Genomic DNA, 20138 nt, shown 5'->3' on the forward strand with positions numbered 1-20138 from the left:
AAAAAATATCGAGCAACGTTATTAAACCGATGCCGCGCCGCCAGAACTTCATGATCGTTTGTGTTTGTTGTCCAAGTATATTTTGCATTTTATAATCGCGCGACTTTCGTATGCCACTTGAGACTATTTCTCTACTATTACCCGCTGCCTCGAGCTTGCAATTATTTCACAATATTCAAACGAAACTATAATACGTATACTTCACTATAATTGAGAATATGCTATAATCTAATGACTTTTTCCAATCTTGAAATGCATCAATTACTGCCGGTTTTAGTATCCCGTCGTACACGTATAATTTGGTAATAGTCTAACGCTGTATCTGATATTTCAAATTTTCGAATCGTTTACAAAAATTGTTCTACCGCAGTCCAGAGTTGATAATTTTGTTCGATTTTCACACAACCACTTTTCACAGTGTAAATACCTGATCTTTATCGCGAACAACCGTTGGAACGTTGGATGCTTCCAGTTCCATAGATTCGATTTGTCACGGGAACAGAGGTATACCTGTGTTTTATTATCCCGAAACCGATAAAAGAAAGTCCCCTGCAAAGAAAATATCAATCAAGTAGTCGTCGCGGCGGAGGGACGACACCGCGACTAATTCTCAGATACCCCAAGTGTCACCGCAGATGTCCAAGTGGCTGGAGAAGGTTCGGAACCGCGGTATTCGTTCGGCCAGGAAAACTCCGGCTCCTCTCAGGACTCCGAGGACTCGAAGGACTCGGCTGCTCCGGCCAGAAGGGCACTCCATTAACCCAATATAACCCTAACTCGTTGGTCCATAGCTCTCATCCGCCCCCTACCTCCCGTCGGCGAACAACTTCTAGGAACACCCGTGCGAAGTTGGGTCTAAAAGCTTTCATAGGTATCAAACAGGCCCAGGGAAAACGCTCTTGACAATAAGGAGCCATCATTTTCTACGAGGGACTTTCTCCCTGCAGGCTCAAAGCGCGTCAAACTTGCTCGGCAAGAGTGCTGCTGGTCTTGGGAATGCGGAAAAGGTGCGAGTTGAGATAACTCGGATCAGATTCTCACAACTTTGAGTACTTGCGCTATTTTACGGAGTTTCGAAAAGGTCAGCTTAAGTCTGTGATTCGTTGATCGTGAATTCTGCGAGTTGTGTCGACAGGAAATCGGATCAGAGGAGTATATAGTTGGACGGATATTCTGCTAAGGGTTCGATTCCAATAAACGATGGGGTAGATTTCGGATGGATGAGATGCGCTCTGTGATTAAAACGATCGGAGAGAATAATTTGAAGTTAGTCAACGCATCGATTAGTAGGAAATATTGATGAGTCTCATACCTGAAGAAACTGCGTAACCGTCGTGTCGACGACCATCAAAGGTCGCTGAATCAGGTGGACGACTCCGTTCTTTACTGGAATATTTGCCTTTACGATTTCGGCCAGGACGACTCCGGTTGCATGGGTGTTGTCCCCAACCAATGTGTTCGACTTGATGTAGGCTGAAATGTTTGTCAATTAGCGTTGCCCAACAATAAGTAATGGTCTTGTGTTGCTCTGTTTCAAGTTCCTGAGATTATCTGTACGAAACGTGAATATGCAGACATAGAATGAAACGTTCGACGCTTGAAAAACTTGGGAATGAGATAAAATCACTTGAATTTCACCATCTCTGAATATTAATCACGTGAACCGTTCCCTGAATTTTCAAACATCAAGTGATCAACACAATTGTGTGGAAAAGACGCTTCCGTCGGATGAGCTGTTAACTTTTCGATCTTCCAAAAATTTCTTTCGCCATTAATTTCAGTCCGCAAAGTTTGGAAACTTGGATAAATTTCTCAAAGCAAGGTGGTTTCACCTCAACCGCAACTTTGAAGAACAACGTCTCGCAGATCCTGACTTTGACAATATATAAAATCTTACTTCAAAGGGTAATCAACTGCAGCTGCAGTAACAAGCATCTTTGAAAAATAGCTCTGACATATTCTGGTTTAACTCAAGCTTACAATCCTTTTCAAAGTTTTCCAAACTGTCTAACACGGGTCATATTTTATGTCGCATCTATTCCTTTGACTTTACAACGAGTTTCGCATTTCAGTCGTTGACATCATAATATTGCCCCACACAAAGTTGCTTCCGATTATAATTCGATGAGTTCAGAGACTTTGAAATGGAGTTGGGAATTAAGTATTTGCAGTGACGTCTTATTCATCTTTTAAAAAAGTGTGTCTAACTATGATTACGTACTTCTTGTATCCTTGCCGTCATTTTCGGTGAGGAAACTGACGGTGACTTTTATGTTGTCAGTGAAGGCGAGCGTCTTGTAGTCCTTATCGTTCGGAGTAGGCGCTGTGAAGAGCGCGTGACCAGAGATTACATGACCGTCGATAACTTTCTGGTCGATTTTACCAGATCGAGTAGCCGGCTGAAATAATAAATTCAATTTCTATCAGTTGATACTAAGAATAAAGCTTAGACCCTAGAAGTAAGTTTACGGGAGGCTCAGTTTTTGCAACTTTTTTTTTTCAAACGGTAGCCGTTTGCAACCCCGCCCTTAAGAAATATGCCTGAATATATATTCTGAGCCTGAAAATCGTAGCAAAGCCGAAAAGCCGAGAATATATGGAAAGCTTCCAGATGCCGTCATTTTTCCTTTGTACATAACAAAGAACTGAAGGTATAAGCTTGGAAAAAATTTAAGGACCCACTCGTCGTACAAGAAAATCGTGACTTGGTTTGGTGACAAAGTGGGAATATTACCGAGCGCAATGTTTATCTCTTTGCAGATCAAAAACAGATGTGTGTAAATATTTGAGGACAAAAAGGCAATTTCAATTTGGTATTCCTTGTGCCGAAGCGAATGAACAATTCGACGAAAATAAGCTCGCCTGCCGTTTAATTTCCTCATCCGCTAAGTCCGTTGCATCTTGCACGAATCAGAGTCAAATATACGTATTTAACTGTAGCCAACATCTGAAGGAAACGCTGCCGCTCAACAAACATTTTGTGAACTTTCATCCCTCTAGCTATAAGAACAAATGTTTGATCATCCCGACTGAAACGACAATATATATTAATTATACACTGACTTGCCACTTATATTTCTGGTTCGCGTACAACTCCGAGAACTTTGTTGACGGAACAAATGACGCGACGAGAGGAACGAATCTTCCTACTCGCTATCGTCACGGTAAAGCTACGCTGATATTAGGAAAAGACGAAGACTCGTTTTATTTTCTTTAGGAAACTGCAACCCTTTTCCAATTGAGCACTGTCAGACCTACTGCACGGTAAGACTTTGAAATTAATATTAAACTAGCTGTAAAAACTAGGTCGGATGCCTAGTGCAGCTGGTTTTTGTGCTCGTGCGCTCGCTTACTCGTTGTCAGTGTTTTACCAGATGATACGAAATTAATGAGATACCTCACGCCCTCACTGCTCACTGCACTGCGCAAGAACTACGGAGCGCTGGTCCTGGAAGTCCAGTTTCTCCAGGTAGAGGACCTGGAGCGCAGAAACTACGGAGCGCTCGTCCTGGAAGTCCAGTTTCTCCAGGTAGAGGACCTGGAGCGCAGAAACTACGGAGCGCGAGTCCTGGAAGTCGAGATCCACCAGGCGGAGGACCTGGACAGCCATAACTACAGAAAATTAGTCCTGAAGGTCAACAGTCACCAGGTCGAGGATCTGGACAGCCAGAACTACGGAGTGCTTGTCCCTGAAGTAGAGTTTCACCAGGTCAAGGACCTGGAGCGCAGGAACCACGGATCGCTTGTCCCTGAAGTCCAGTTTCTCCAGGTAGAGGACCTGGAGCGCAGAAACTACGGAGCGCGAGTCCTGGAAGTCGAGATCCACCAGGCGGAGGACCTGGACAGCCATAACTACAGAAAATTAGTCCTGAAGGTCAACAGTCACCAGGTCGAGGATCTGGACAGCCAGAACTACGGAGTGCTTGTCCCTGAAGTAGAGTTTCACCAGGTCAAGGACCTGGAGCGCAGGAATCACGGATCGCTTGTCCCTGAAGTCCAGTTTCTCCAGGTAGAGGACCTTGAGCGCAAAATCTACCGAGCGCTTGTCCCGGAAGTCGAGTTTCACCAGATAGCTGATCTGGAGCGTAGAAACTACGGGGCGCTTGTTCTGGAAGTCGAATTGTACCAGGAAGCGGACCCGGAGCGCGATTCTCAAACGTCCGCTCTACTGCGCGGTTGTTTCCAGACTGAGGCATTCGGCTAGCTGATTAGGTACTATAGATCGAAGACGTCAGAGAGAAAAAAATTTTGGGTGACGTCACTTACTGAACATCCGACATCCGAAAATCCAGAATTTGGTTTCGAACTTTAATACTATGTATGGTATATGATGTATGATGTATGATGTATGATTTCACTGATTTCGTAATGTATACGTATACCTCAGCATGGGTGGCGTCATATTGTTGTAGTTTCAGACCTTCCGAATTTTAGTCAATTTTCGTTTAATCGAAGAAAGAAAGAATATGACCTAATTATTTTTACGTGCATGAAATTTTTTCACGCAGATACCCAATTCTCAGAGACAGAACGTGATGTCTGTTTGCATTCAGTCTGACAGAAACAATTTCATGAAATAGGAGATTGAAAATGAGCGGAAAGCCGAGTCTGAAGTGTTAGAGAGTCGCAGAAGAGTGAAACGAACCACGATCATGGTTCGTTGCCTCGACGTTGAGTCTAGTCACCTGACTTTACAAGGGTTCCAAATAAAAGACGAAAAGCAAGAACGAGCTCGCATTCTACTACACACGTAAGGATTCCTCATCTTCATCCATGGGCAACTAACGCGCGTGAATGCAGCTAAACTTGCTTGCGCAGTGAGTTTTAGTATGTAAATAGCATATGTATAAATCGCAGAAAAAGACCTGAGTCTCGAATTCAGCAACGTTTTCATTTACGGAACGAGTTACGAATGCGTTCGTGTATGAGAATTTGAAGAGCAGGACAAGCAAATCACATTATGCGAAGAAGAAGACAAAAAAGAAAAACATTACACTGGACAAACATTTCCCATTGTGAAGAAATTTTAAGGGTAAGAAAGTTTTCGTTTGACACAGGTTGTCGCTCCCTCGTAGTTACGCCCTTCGACGATATCGTTTCGAGATAATTTACTCTGAAAAAAGTAGGTCTGTCCTGCCCTATGTGCAAACCGTAAGTCCCGGATCCGATTCAATGAAGAAGCTTTCGCGGTCTAATCGTTTGTGATTAATTTGTATCGAGGTTTAAAGTTCGTTCACACAAATACCAAGGAAATATTGGCGCGGGACTTTGAGTGTAACGTAAGACGTTGTCGAAACACCGTGGAAATTAAAAAAATCTAACTTCGTTAAAGGGGTTACGAAGAGACTTGGACGAGGTGAGGTTAAGGTGCAGGAGACCTTCCGTCTATGGGAAGTCCGAAGGATATTCTCGTGGCATGATTATTAGCGTTACGGCAAAGTATCGAACTTTGGAAGATTTCCCGCTGGCGAAAATGACTGACTGAATTCCGTTAAGCGGCTTACCTTGAAGCCCTCATCAACCGGGATGAAGAAGGTGTATTGTCCGGCAGCTTTGAATACCTCCTCCTTGTGCATCAGATGAACTCGTTGGCGGAAATAGCTGTAACGTGAAATAAAAGAAGGCATGTTATTTCCAAAGATGAACGAGTGTATAGATTTAATTAATCTCCATCAGTTCCTCGCAACGACGTCGAAACCTATTATTCTACTTTCAATCTTCATTTCACAAACGACGTTGCTTGATGAACTATTCTCCCAATTTTTTCCCTTCAAATGAATGGGTTTAGTTCTACACTTTACTTTTTTATTAACAATTTCCGTGCTTGTAAACCCATTGCCATATCATAGGTGGTCTATCATATCGATAAGCGCAGGTAATACGGATCTCAACCACTGTAGTAAACAAGTTTTAATCATCACGCGATCGGACAAATATTCAGCCGAGTAACACTGGTCAATTAACAATTTACCGCCACGTAGTTAAGGAATATTGAGGGTTGTTCAAAATCACGTCTCCTGCTGTTTTATTGTACCGATACCTTATCGCCGCGTTGAATTGAATGAGGAATTTGTTTTTCCCCCTTTAAAGTATATTGGTGGTTACTTAAAGAAAAACTTATGTATTGATGAGCTTTTGAAAAACTGAGGCTAGCTACATTCGGAGCTTTGATGAAATCGAATCGCACGGCTTTAGATCGATCAATAATTTACTACCGCAAAAATGTGTTGAACAAGAATTTTGACCAGTGATTAAAATTAAGTATGAAAATATGAAACCACGGCTGCTTGAAGAGGGCGTAAAATTTATTTTATCGCCAGGTTTTCATACGTTTATGTACGGCTGACGTAAGAGACGTAAAGTTTGTTTTATTTACGATGATAAGGCTGAACAGATATTTCAACGGAATTTTCTGAGGGCTTTGTAGACACTCTGAACTACCTTCACCACATTTTACGCATCATGGAAATTACTTTTTCATGCAATCCGACAAGATTTATTTGCGTGTTATCATTTTACCTCAGATGAAGAGTTGCAGTACTAAATAACGCTACCGTTTTGTTAGCTTGCCATCTATTTTCTTTCACGTCATTGTAAATGATCGCTGACACGCGGTACTTGTACCATGTTGCTACAAAGGTGTTTGTTGAAGCTTCGAGTGGCTCACGGATAATGATAGATATTAATTATCTCGCATCGTAAGCACGATACCTTGACAATTCAAACTCATGTTCCACTCAAAGGGTTGGCAAATTAAGATTTATTGATCTTTCATTAATTTGTCTACTGTCTATATATCTGGATTTTGAGTACATGCATTGACGATGTTCTCTGCGCGAATGGGGTGGGGTAAAAAAATGTGAAAGACCAAAAAGTCGACGGAACGAAATCCTGAAAGTCAAATTATCGACAGTTAGAAACGTCTAAAGACCCTAAATACAGAAAGATGATAAAACGGCGTAAGTCTATATAACTATGACATCCGTATTGCGGTCTTTTGGCTTTCTGGCCCTTCTAAATATTGCTCAGCGTAATTTTACTCCTTCTGAACTTCATTGTCGACAACTAATTTTTTCGGTTATGCGGCTGCTCGAAGTATCATCGCTCTCAATTTTTAATTTCGGAACTTTCATTTTTCTGTATCTCCACATTCTGTGCTTCGGTCATTCGAAATGCCGACTGTTCTGAAAATACTTTTGCGGATAATCGAGCGTACCGTTAAACGAACTGTCGGGAAAACAGTTATTTACCGAGTGATTTATCGAAAATCCCAACTTCGGTACGCTGATCATTCGTTGGTTTAAAATTCTGATCTTGAAAATTTCGAAATTTTGACCCCCACTCCTTTCACCGTTTCAACAACTGACAAAAGGCTGACGCGTGAATTTTCACGATCTGTAAAGTGAAAAGGGAAGCGAGTGAGGAAAAACGGAGTCGCACAGTTTACTTGTTAGTAAGATTATCGGATTGTTCGCGAATGCAGACGACGCGATTCTTCGCCTGTGTATAATATAGGTGGGCAATAATTCAAAGTTACTATTCTCCGGTGGAGCGTCAACTCGTATATAACTCAATCCGCTCTTTCCTCCCTTGGCCTAGGCATCCCATCCCGTATGGTTTTCCCCTGATGCTTCTAAAATGACCCTCTTCACCACATCTCTCCTCTTTCAAAGTAATGCCAACTACCCGGTACTACTGGCACTTAATTCCGTTGAAAGCACTTCCGCGCCTTTAGCATTTGTCAGGAGAAAGCGAACCCCGGGATTAATGGTCAAAGCAAGTTGGTGGGACTCGATTCTCACGGCTGTTTGATTGTTTGAAGGACCAAATTTAATTCGCAAACGATGAAGCGTCTTTTGAATTACGGCTTGCTGTCGTTTTACGGCATCGCAGCCTGAAAAAGCGCGAAAATTAAGAAATCTTAAACTTTGCACAAAGAAAAACGAAAAGAGGATCGAGGTGATTTCCTGTGCTAGTCCATTCCAGGTTTAATTCACTGGGACGGCTGGTCTTTCCGACTTTAGATCTTTAACTGCTAAGTAAAGGTGACAGGGGACAGACCACCGCACCGAGAGTAAAACAGACAAGTCTGGGCAGTCTTTAGGCAGCTACTACAGCATTATTTGAGCATTAGCTTCTGTTACCACCGCCATGCCCCGGGCTGCTGGATATTTCTTGCATTATTTTACAACAGCTATAAATTTGCCTACCTTGTGTGTAAAAGCGGCTTAAAAGTGGAACCGTAAAAAGTGGAGGGAAAAAAATGCAGATAGGATCGTCAATAAGCCGTAAAAACCGTAAAACTTCAAGGATAATAACTTATACATAGCCCAAGTATGCCGTTGTGGCGAAAGAGATTCAGGAGAGAGACTTTCTTTCACAGTGGAAACAAATTACTTGTTTCAAACTTTCAAACCCGGTCTGTTGCCTTTGTTTCACAGGTAGTGCAACCCTGGGACTTTAAATGGAACGAGAAACTTGCAGAACCAAATGTCCGTGCACCACGTGCTATACGTAACTACATCCACCGGTTCAACTCCAATTGAAACGTACTCGAACCTGATGCTTCCGCTTTTTTCCTCTCCTCACACTTGTTGCAAACGAGAAAAAGCACGGACTGGTGACAAGGCATTATACCATCGGTTCTCTGTGCGGCAGAAAACGAGAGGTAAAATTTTTATGAAAATATTTCAGTCTGAGCTGATTTTGGTTTGGTTACGCGTAGGCGATCAAAGCGGAGAGTGAAAAGTGAGAAGCACCTTCCAAGAAGAGGGGCTGAATTTTTGATGACCAGAAATAACTTTCACCTTTCACGTTCCCCCATAATTCTCGTGTCGCGGGGTTCAAGTCCGAAACCCAGAACAGACTGCTCCTGTTTCTTCACTCAAGAAACTTTACACTCGAAGAAACCACATGCTGTCTTTTTCTCCCACCCTCTCCCTCTCTCTCGTTCTCTCTTCATCTCAAGGGATTTAGACAGCAAGTTCCAAGTGCTGAGAAACGCAATCGGTCGGCAGCGATCGTCTGCGGTTACGTTCGCAACCACTGACACCCGCTCTTTGCGCGGTCCTGATAGCCGCAACAGCTTAAGAGAACACAAAGCCACGTCCTTGTCTTATTTTGATCCCGGTGTGCCGTTCTCGCAAGAACTCAATCCCAAGAATGAATGTTACTTTGGCTGTACGAAGAGGGATGTATCTTTACCCGTTTCGCTTAACTCGCAACACTCTGAAGAGGAGGCGAGTGAAGCGTCAGTAAAAAAGGCCCGGCCTTGTCATCGATAATTAAAGTTATATGTAAGCGAACTGCATTCTGTGACGTAATTTAGAACCCTGTTTTGTTACTCATCGAAATGTTTTGCAGTCAACGCGGCTTAGAAGTTTATCAAATGAAATTTCTTTACGCGTATTGTCAATCGAACAAGAACCAACTCGCTTCGTAGAACTGAATTATATTGTAAACTTACCGTATACGATGCTGTCCCAAGTTTAGATTCTCACTCTGGTTCAGGAACTGGAGGGCATCTGGATTATAAATCGGCTGAGCTGTCGGGTTGGATCGTACCGGTTCGAGGACTTCATTAATTATGTGGAGCACCTGTAACAGGGAAGAGGAGAAACTCCGTTGCAATTAAATTGTATTCGCTGCATTTTACTGCTGGACGCGTATAATAGTCAGGAGAGAAAAACGAGCATGACTTTCCTTGAATAGCAAACCAGTAACGATCTACAAATTACATTACGAGACATGGTGAAGTCAGCTTCCGAGCTGCCGACTACAAAAATGGCTTGGCGCAAGTTAACTGACCCAATTACGATAATGATGCTAATTATATTTGACTCGGATGAGGCATCGCGTTGGTAATAGCGATACATAAGAGGTGGATGTGAGCCTCGGTCCTTGCGGGACTTAGGTGAACCATGTAACACCCTTTGATTTTCCAATTTCAGAAACTAAACCGCTCGAAATTGAATTGTACGTAGGTTGCGAATTCAGTGCGAAACTACACGCGGAATGGGGAAACAAACCTTTATACCCGTACACCTTCACGTGCCGTATAATTTAGACGTCAATCAGGATTAACTACACACTCAGTTTTCATCCCCAAGCAGTCGGAGAGTTGCGATACAATCAGATTCGTGCTTATACAAGCGATTATCATCGCTGTGATTTTGGCAGTCAAACGAGGATTTTCGACCCCTGTGAATTGATGCCAAGTATTCTCGTCCAATTATAAGTGAAAGTGAAATTAGGTACATTTCGAGAACCTATAGAATATTGAAGCAGACGGGCATTACCGTCCCTATACGATACCTTTATATACTTGCTAGTGTTTTGTAGCGGAAGGGACATTTCACAAATTTGTTTACCGTGTAGTCGACCCTTCGCAAGCCCAACAACTGTTCCAACAACTTCGTTATTCAAGTACTTGTTCACTTGCTTCAAGCGTAAGCCAAGTGGAAAGGCCATATTTTTTTTCAGGATATAAAAAACCAGCATTTTCTAATTGCCGAAGAACCTGATTATCACAGTATTCGTATCATAGCCTTGTACAGAATGAACGTCACGACTGCAAGTTTTGTATATAATATACGATTTAGATTATCGGTGAAATACTCTACTATCCGAATATAGGTCAGTCTGAAATATTCATTGATCAATTGTGATCAAATATAATGCAGCACCTGAAACATATGTCACTAGATTCGGTCGGTGAGATTTATATGACGGACCTGCATTATTGAATAGTGAACTGATTTTATAGTACACTGGAAAAGTGGGGCCAACTGATTGAAAAAATTACTTTTTCACATTGCACGTGTTTTGTAAAAACATTTCACAGTTGTAGTGTGCGAAAGATATCGAGGGAAAACCGTTGCTCGTGATCTCAAAAGAAATATAACGATCATTTCATCAATCATATATGTTGCCGATTCCTTGGTCGAGTATGAGAGGTCATTTCTTTCGTCTTCGATGTTTTATTGGTGAATAATATTCAAATCAATCGAATTGATCGACTTGTTCGCTACGTAGTCAAGTACCGATGGCTTCACAAATCCGCATACCAATCGAACGATTTTATCGCTGTTGTATTCTAGCACAGTTCGCTCTAAATATCCGATCGATTTGAGGTTTGTCCCCCGAATAATGATCCAAACTTCAGAGCTGCTCGAGGAAGAGCGCAAAATTTTCCACGCCTGCCGAATCGAAGCGAACAAGGTACGATATAAATGTGCAGACAAATGTGAGGATTATTTATCTTCCAAGTCGGACGCAAACTGCAGGATGTTTGTTAATAGCAAAGCAGATAGGAAGGTGCGTCGGTCCAGACCATTGCGGAGGAACAGCCGAGTTTCCAGCAAACGTAATTTATAGGGTGTTCACTCAACCGGCGAATGTATCTCTACATACTTACAATTAGCCAGATACCCAGTGAACGCGCATTCGCATGTTTCGGCACAGGCCGCGTTATACGCATGGCGTACCACCGTAAGAGAAGGTTTCGCCAATAATAATCACGATTTCGATATCGTACCTAAATATATTAAACAAATTTCAAAGTAACTTGGGACCTTTACGAACGAAGTTCTGACCTACAATAATAATAATAGTTACGTTGGAATAAAAAAATCTAATCACCTTTGTTACCCTGTTCCTTAGGATCTACGGTACTTTTAGTTAACCGTCTCTATAGGACTCCGTAAAAAGGAAAGATTCGTAATGCAAGTTTACGGGCTTTGTTATTTTTAGTTTTAAGAATATTTTACAATTTTTTTTTATTGAAATTAATAACAAACTGGCGGCATGACGCATATAAGTAACGAACTACTCCGAACTCGAGAGCTTTTGCGGTGGCGCATCTCCTGACATCACTGTCCAACTTGTGACGGATAGAAAACAAATTTTGAGCAAGAAACACCTTTTCGGGTTCGAGCTCGTAACCCTAATGATAAATAAAAAAAAAAATATCAAATCCATACGATCGTGAACAAGAAGTTCAAAAATTTAGCCACGAGCTTGATTCCACAAACAAGTTTTAAAGATAGTGTCAATATTTGAATTCGATCGGATAAAAATTGACTGAGAGATCTGCGCCACCGGACTGAAAACGTGGTCGTTCGCTACTTATATACGCCATGTCACCACTTTGTTATTAATTTCAATGAAAAAATTTCAAAATCTTCTTGAAACTAAATACATATAACTAAGTCCTCAAACTTTAATTGCTCTACGTGTTTTCATTTTCTTGAAAAAAAAAAAAAAAAAAAAAAAACTGCCAGAAATAGGTATAATTCTAGATGGTCCGATCTGTACCCCCCGCCGCCTGCGTACTCATTAATTAGCTAATATTTCTTTGTAAGAGTAAAAGTGGAAACTTTTGAGTGTAGATCGCTTACACCGAGAGCTAATATTACTCTCGGTATATGGGTATAAAAAGATACACGTACCGACGACGAAGAGGGATGGGATCGGTGAGCGAGAGGAACTCCCCTCAGGCCGGAATCTCTCGAGTAAGATAAATGAAACGGTGAATATCCGGGAGTTGGTCGTCTAAACAAACCCCGAATATACCCTATTCAGAGCGCGCGTGACTGCGGGGTGGTCGACGAGGCCCAGAAGAAGCGCCTCTCTCGCTTCTAGACTGACTGGATGGGTGGGCCCCGGTCAGTTTTAATGCCGCGGATCCGGTGGCGTGGATAAATGGATGTAGTCCCCGGGGACTTTGGAACATCGACGGCGCAGCATCCGCGAGATAAAGAGTGCATGTATCATGCCGTTGGTCAAAGAGAGGCAGCGGGGAAAGAGGTGGTCGAATAAATGGCAGTGCGGTCGTTTTAGTCAAAGTCCGTTTGGTAAATGATAGCTTCTCTGCGCCGACGCTTCTTCACTTTCACTTTCCTTCCATTCCTCTTTCTCCTTTTCTCTTTCGTTCGCCACTTTATTATACCGCCGGTATTAGCATTGAACCACCCCGAAAAGGTATCGGTACAGGAAATACGATTTACGTGGATAAAGTCGCTCGGGTTAGTAAATCGTGCGGGACAACGAAGAAGCTTTTTATACCCACTAGATGAATTTTCGTATACAACTGAAATTCGTGATAATTGCAGCAAGAGATTTCATGTCCAAACAAACATCGGTTCAGCTCGCCGACATGTTGGCGGTTTAATCCACCGTGTTTTGGAAGTTTTGCGAGTAGCGCGATATCATTAGTAGGCAGAGCTCGTAATTAATACAGTCCCCCGGTAGTATAAGGCTGGAAATTAACGCTTAGCCGGAAGTCGAAGAATTGCGAACTTGAGGGTACTTTGGTTCCCGGTATTCCACTGCGTCTGCAGCGTTTCAACAAAAGAATAACGCTTCAGGGAGGAATGAAAAGTGTATAACCAGGGAGCAATGCCGACTCCGGCGTACCTCCGGCACTATATACACTCATAGCAAAGGTAACGAACGGGTCAACGGAGACTCGTCGAGGTTTCCACACTGCCTCCGCTCACGGAATAACGCTCGTTTGAATAACGCTCTGCGCAGTAAGCCTTCACTGGCTGCCGCAGTCACCGTCCACCCCTTTTCGCCCTTCGAGGAGGGGTTGAAGCCTCACGTTTATACTGGCCCTGTAACCCGTACGTACCGCTTGGGTGATTTAGGGTTACTCGCCAGAGATGGAGGTCCGAGGATATCGCGCCTGGAGCGTCGACTCCTCCTCCCCCCCCAAAGGGTGGAACGGTGCGGCAATTTGGACCTTGCGAGAATTGATACCCGAGCGACGACCCTGCAAATTTCCACAGACACGTTGACCTCGAATTCTCCAGTCACTACGATTTACCTCGAGGCGAGGTCGTTCGAATATTTAAAAACTCCCCGTCATTGGAAGTTTCGATATTTTAGGTGCGCAAAAAATCTTTACCAGTTCGCTAAGAAGCGAACGAAAGTGAGAATACCTCTCAGCCAACCGGTACTCTTTTAAAGTTTCCACTCTGAAACCGTTTTTCCGTTATAATCACTGTATATATGTATAATACCCTTTTTTGTGGGTTCTTATTATTATTTTTTTCATAGAGAGTTTTCCATAGATTTCACTCGTATACTCCAATTTCTGAAAAGATATCTCAGATCTCAAGTCAAATCTTTTCAGAAATGTCGGTACAAACTTGATCCGTGACTTCGGTAGCTTATAATATCCCGGCGCTGAGTGGTGAGTTGGAGAGCAGACTCCCGTTCCGTGGACTTTGTTGTTTCTACAAATATAAAGCGAAAAACATTCGACGAAGAACCATAAAATGAGAAATTAAAACACGTACAATCCACTCAAAGTGATAAAACCTCCCTGTAGTACAGAAAATCGAATTGCGAGCGTTGCGTTGGGGGAGGAGACCAGACGCGGTACCGAACGTTTTAGCAAGAGTATGCAGGTACGTACATAGACACCTTGATAGACAGGGAGGGAGAAGAGATTCGATTTGACGTCGAAGGTCGGTAGGTACCTGGAGAGCGATCTCTAATGCAGGCAATTTGGACTCGAGGCAAGCGTTCGTTGTAGCGGGCATTGTGCCCGACACTGGCTCGTGGAAACCAATTAGCTCGGCAGATAACGCAGGTCGCCATTTCCGTCCTATCTCTTACCCGGCTTAGATCCGGTTTATGGAGTAGTTACTGCTCGTTCGAGATCTGTTTCCTGCGCCTCGGCATCGTCGCGGCGAAAGTCGTCAACGGACTCGATATATCCCCGAGCAATATTCTTCTTTCCGTTTCGCGACGACGAATCCGAGTCTTTGAGCCTGACGCTTCGCGGAGCTTAAGCGTTTGGCTTTTCGGCGACTCGCGTGCTGGAGCTTAATTATATTCCACCCTTCTGATACGACGCGACGGTAGGTACGTCAGACGACGTCGCGCTTCGTTTAACCAGCGTTGATGGATGGTAATTTGTTTATCAAACGGACGCACTGTTTGCTTCTTTGCTCTCCCGTCGACGCCGCGCAGTGTTAGCCTAGCGTTATTATACGGATAGGCGTATAGATCGGTAATTGCGTCCCAACAGCTTGGAACAACAACTTTTGACCGTCCACTTTTCTTCCGAGGGGAAACTACCGGACTGAAACTCGCCACGGGCTTTCCATCCGCGTCAAAATACCGATGATCTATTCGGGTTGACGTACCAAACCTTTATTACCGCCCCGCGGTCGAAACGATGCACCGAGGAGAGAATTACAATGCGAGATCTTGTTGCGGAACTTTTCTGCTGAGATGGCAGCCGGATACATTCAAGCCCGAGAGGTGTTTATTCAAACCTCTGAAAAGTTCTTCTTCTTCTTCGGACTGTAATAAAGGCGATGCAGAGAAGTTGGCGGGAATAAGGAAGCAATAGCTTCTTTCAGCGAGTCTTTGGAAAATTAATTTCAAAAGCTCTGCAACCGGTTGCGGGCGAAAAGTACGGCGCCCCTCGTTTAGGAACTTGGTAACTAACGGCATTCAAATGCAACAACTTGAAGTCTGCGTTATAATGTTTCGAAAATTCATTATTAAGCGAGACAGAGTTTTCAACGTATATTTCTGCGGTTCGAAGCAACGCCACTGACGAATCGCCGGAGCTCTCAAAGGTTCGTCGCAGCCACACAAGCGCATACAAGCGGAGCGTAATGAAATCGGGAAAAAGCTGACAAAGACGAAATTGACAGAACGTGAAAAAGAATTTTCGTCTGCTGAAACAGTCGGGTGAAAAAAGAAATCGGTAAAACACACCGATGAGTTTCGACAGAGTTCACACTTCACGCAGTGCCGATGACAGGTTCATCTGTAACGCGTATTTCACACCGTATATGCCCTGCTTTTGAATATTGAGAATTCGGTGTGTTGCTATAAAAAAGAAAAAAAAAAATTCCTCAAATGCGAACTTCGGAAATCGTAGACAATTCAACAAAATTTTATTCAAAACAGCTCGAAGACTCGTTAAATCGCCTCGCGTTACAAATTAGCCCTGGGCTGAAGACAACAAGTTCTTAGCTATCGGCTTCACCTTCACTTCTCCACTTTACTGCACAGCTTGTATCGACAAACTTGCAACGAAACTTCTCTAATTCCCAAGACTCGCTGCATCGACTTACGTAAGTTGAAGCTCTGCCTAATAATTTAATAACTCCGCACTTGGGCTCCCCCTACAGCCGGAAGTGGCTTATATAGTTAATTGAAATTCGCGTTTCTCCTATAGTGGCAATGTTGTTCAACTTCAAGTTCGGATTATCACGAATTTCAGATGCATTCTGCTGCTGCGCCATTCGATTTCTAGAAAAGTTGGACCGTTCGCTATGCGATTGCAGGTTTCTCGATCGCGGAATTTCATTAGGGATATCAAATTCCGTGCATGTAACTCTCTGATCAATTCTCATATGCGATCGCATGCCGTACAGTTAGCCGCGAATGAGGTCCGTGTTGCTTCTCGAATTGTCTGGAATCTGATGGCGAGTGATGCCGCGATGTAATATCCACGAGTCCGACAGCAAGGTGATTTCGTCAAAGAGAATTCTGCTCTGTACGGAGACGGCGGTAATCGGGCCTTGATTACAATCCTCACGTTTTCGTGATTCTGCGGTGCTTCGAATGATAATTGGAAACTTGACGTAGTGATAATTGAACGCTCATTTCGATTCAATCATTTATCTGGCAACCGTAAACTGAATTTCATTACTATTTCAAAAAGAACCTGCTCCATATTTCTCAAAGAATACATAACATCTATTTTCGCGTTGCAGTTATTTTTTTTACGAAACTAATTTTTACGCGTCGACGAAATAAATTGCAATACCGATACGTGTTAATTCTCAAATTGCTGACCAATTAAGTGCGGTGTTAATTTTGGGCGGCGAACATAATTGGTTGAAGTGTAATTAACACCAATTAATCAATCATCGCACGAGAGTTCGCAGCAAACGAACGTAGTTATCTATAATATATATCGATTCGATTTGAAAAACTACGAGTTTCTTTCTCACAACTTATGGGGCTATCAGGCCAGTAGATGAATAAAATCCTTGATGGAAGTAACATTCGTATCACATGCATGGGTTAAAAAAACGTTCGTGATGCATTCGCGGTACATTTTACTCCGTTCTTCCAGTCTCCATGACCTTTGAACCGTCCCTAAATTCGCCGCTCAACTTTACAACGCATCATAATAGGCTAGAATTCGTGAAAATTGCCCCGTATATCGCTGTTTCTCTCTCTCTCTCTCTTTTTCCACGAGTCCTCCCAAATTATGAGGAAAAGAAGAAAAAAATATATATGAAAATAAAACTTTTAACCTACACGCCGCGCTGAGCTGCAGGTACCAGGAAAAATGTCCCTGCAAATTACAGGCGTATCATTTTACACCCTTGCGCTGCTACCAGCCAGTATTAATGAGCTTCCCCCAACGCCTTGACTTTTACGAGCTGAACAAATGCACCCAGGGTACGCGTATACGTGTGTATAAAGTGTCTCGGTGTGTTTGTTTCGAGTATTCATGACAACGCTCGGTTGTCCCGTGACTTTCGGAGAGTCTAGCTTGCCTAATGCTGTATTGAATAATTAATTCCCCGGGCTTAATTGCCAACCGTTTTCTCACCCCGACTGATCCTCGACGAAATACAGAAATTCAATTCGCGATTCCGTTTTGAGGTACAATTTCACTCGTTATACAATATCGTATATACCTACTACGGTGTAGTGAAAGTAACTTTTGAACATTGCGAATTTTATTCCGAAGAATCGGTTCGACCGTACAATCGTCGGGGAATAAAGCAGATGGTATAAAATGAAAGCATGACTTGTTGCGTGTGTTGTAAAGTTGAAAGCGGTGAGAATTTTATTAAAAATATCCAGGTATCGTGACGAGGCGATTTACTGCTTAAATTTCATGAACACTCGGCTCCGGTACGAAAGTCTTCTTTCCTCCGATTATCCAGCGTGAAAAAGGACAAGTAAGGCTTCGAACAATAAGGAAAGCTGAAGGGTCATCCGGCGATGCAGAGATGATAATAAAATGAGGGGGAGTAAAAACATAGCGGAACAAGGGTATAATATTAAGATAAAAAGGAAAAGGGGGAAAAAAATTCGTCGAGTAAAAGAAAACCTCTTTGTGTACTTTGAACTTGTCAAGATGTGCAAAGGGAAGCCCGGACGTGACGGAGGCCTGCTAAATGCGAAAGCTTATTCTTATGACAGCTTTCAAGAACAAAGAGTAGTGGCGGGGTAGAAACGGTGAAAGATAATATAGAGAGGACAATAGAAACGCTAAGGGGGCGAGTGATAAAGGAGCAATAACAATGGGGGGGGGGGGGGGGATTTTATTAACCGTCGAATTGTTTTTCTCGGTGATAATTGAAAAATATCCGGAGGCAATGTTGACCGTGTTTCACTCCGCGTGTCCTTTCCTCCGACCCTCCCGAAATGATCGCGGACGCCGAGAATAAAGGCGCGGTGAAAAAGCTCGATACCGTTATCATATAATTCGACGATTTAATTCGGAACATTCACCTTTGTTTTCCATCGGTGAATTCGATCGCCGTACCAGATACGTACATCTATTCACCGGATAATCGAGATACTCTCCTCTCCCTTCAGATCGTATCATGCGACTTGAGTAAGCTCCCGGTAAATACCAGCGAACCGACGACTCACGGGTGATTATCGAGCTTTAAGCGATGTGACCGAATCGCCTTGCAAGCTCACTGCTCGTCTTTTATCGTACTCGGGATTTCCGCACTTGGGAAGCAGTTTTTTATGCCCTGAAAATTCTGGCTCCACCGGCCCGATTTCTGCTCTGCAGAATTTATATTTACGTACGCTCATTTCTTATTCATTCATTTTTATTTCTCCATTTCGACTATGATAGTAGAAAACCAGATGTGTGAGAATAAAGTTCTTGCCGAGGGTTTTGAACGCTGAATAGGAATTTTGTACGTACATAAGGATTTGCATCAGACTACACACCATTTTACAAATTTTGGAAATTGTTTTTAATTTGTTAGCTTGAATAGTTCAACGTTTAGTGTTGAAAAAAGTTCAAGAGAAATGATTTCTCAATTCCATGTTCATGTTCCGATTACCGAATCTCTTTTTTTTTACAATTAGCAAGATTATAAATCACAGACGAAGATATTAACATTATCAAACGTACAAGTCATTAGCCGGAAGTCTGATAAGCAAGAAATCAGATATTATTTTGAAAATGATAAACGGTATAAAATAATTGCAAGAATTCTTTAGGCATAAACATTAGTAACAAAAATATCGAACTCACGTAACATGTAAAGAGAATCGACAATCGATATCTTCAAGTTTACTATACGGTTACTAGAAATTTTTCGAGAAACTGTGCTAAAAACTACGGAAAACGCATTCCGTACAGCTGTACAGATACCTAAATGTATATTAATTGCACAGCTACGAAGTAGTTAAATATATATTCAATTTTCAACAAATACCGAACTATAGCCCGCGGTAGGACAGCATTGCGGAGGTTTATCGGCAGTTAAACCTAGTAAAATTCTTGCTCGATCACGGAAACAGAGAACGGTAATAAAAGCTTTGAGCTTTCAGCAGTAGCTAAGCAGTGTCTCGATAGCTGCAGCCATTCGACGAGGAGGAGCAGTAGGCAGAGGGTGTGGCACAGTCTACGCAGACATGACGCCAACCTGGCGCCGAGCTGAATTGCCATTTGCCAACCCTCCGGAAATTGAGCTTTGTTAATTTCCATTAAGACTTCTCCTGGTTCAGAATTTACCCGATTCACCTTGACAGCTATGGCGAAATACGAGCACGTAGATACGATACTCGCGCTACCTCTTAGATATGCGCCAGTAGCGCGAAAGTTGTGCGTCGTCATTTACGAGAAAAAATTCGAGTGTTTAGTTACTACGGAAAGTAGATTTAAAGTTACTCCAGGATTTTTACTTTTGGTTGGAAGGTATACATCGAAGACAAACCGAAGCGTGAAATATACGAATTCACTGGTCATAAAACGATCGACAAGTGATTACTGCAAGTAAAACGTTTCTCGATACATGAAAAAAGAAATTGTAGTATAAACTGACCGGCTATCAAGTCAATTATAACCATAGTTACCTTACTTGAAAAACGAAGTTGTTCAGGATTTTTTTGCC

At 42.6% G+C, this 20138-nt stretch overlaps 1 protein-coding gene across 8 annotated transcripts in view; it reads right to left on the reverse strand.

Annotated features, from left to right (window-relative positions):
- LOC107224653 (fasciclin-1) overlaps positions 1-20138 on the reverse strand; it is a 223895-nt gene that overhangs the window by 39203 nt on the left and 164554 nt on the right. For all 8 annotated transcript variants that reach the window (XM_046733508.1, XM_046733507.1, XM_046733505.1 and 5 more), the window contains exons 4-7: positions 9467-9597; positions 5505-5601; positions 2222-2399; positions 1313-1473 (exon numbers count right to left, since the gene is read on the reverse strand). In XM_046733508.1, the coding sequence (XP_046589464.1) occupies positions 1313-1473; positions 2222-2399; positions 5505-5601; positions 9467-9597 (567 nt within the window). The remainder of the gene's footprint in view (positions 1-1312; positions 1474-2221; positions 2400-5504; positions 5602-9466; positions 9598-20138) is intronic.

The sequence above is a fragment of the Neodiprion lecontei genome, chromosome 3, assembly GCF_021901455.1.
Source record: "Neodiprion lecontei isolate iyNeoLeco1 chromosome 3, iyNeoLeco1.1, whole genome shotgun sequence".
Lineage (NCBI taxonomy): Eukaryota > Metazoa > Arthropoda > Insecta > Hymenoptera > Diprionidae > Neodiprion > Neodiprion lecontei.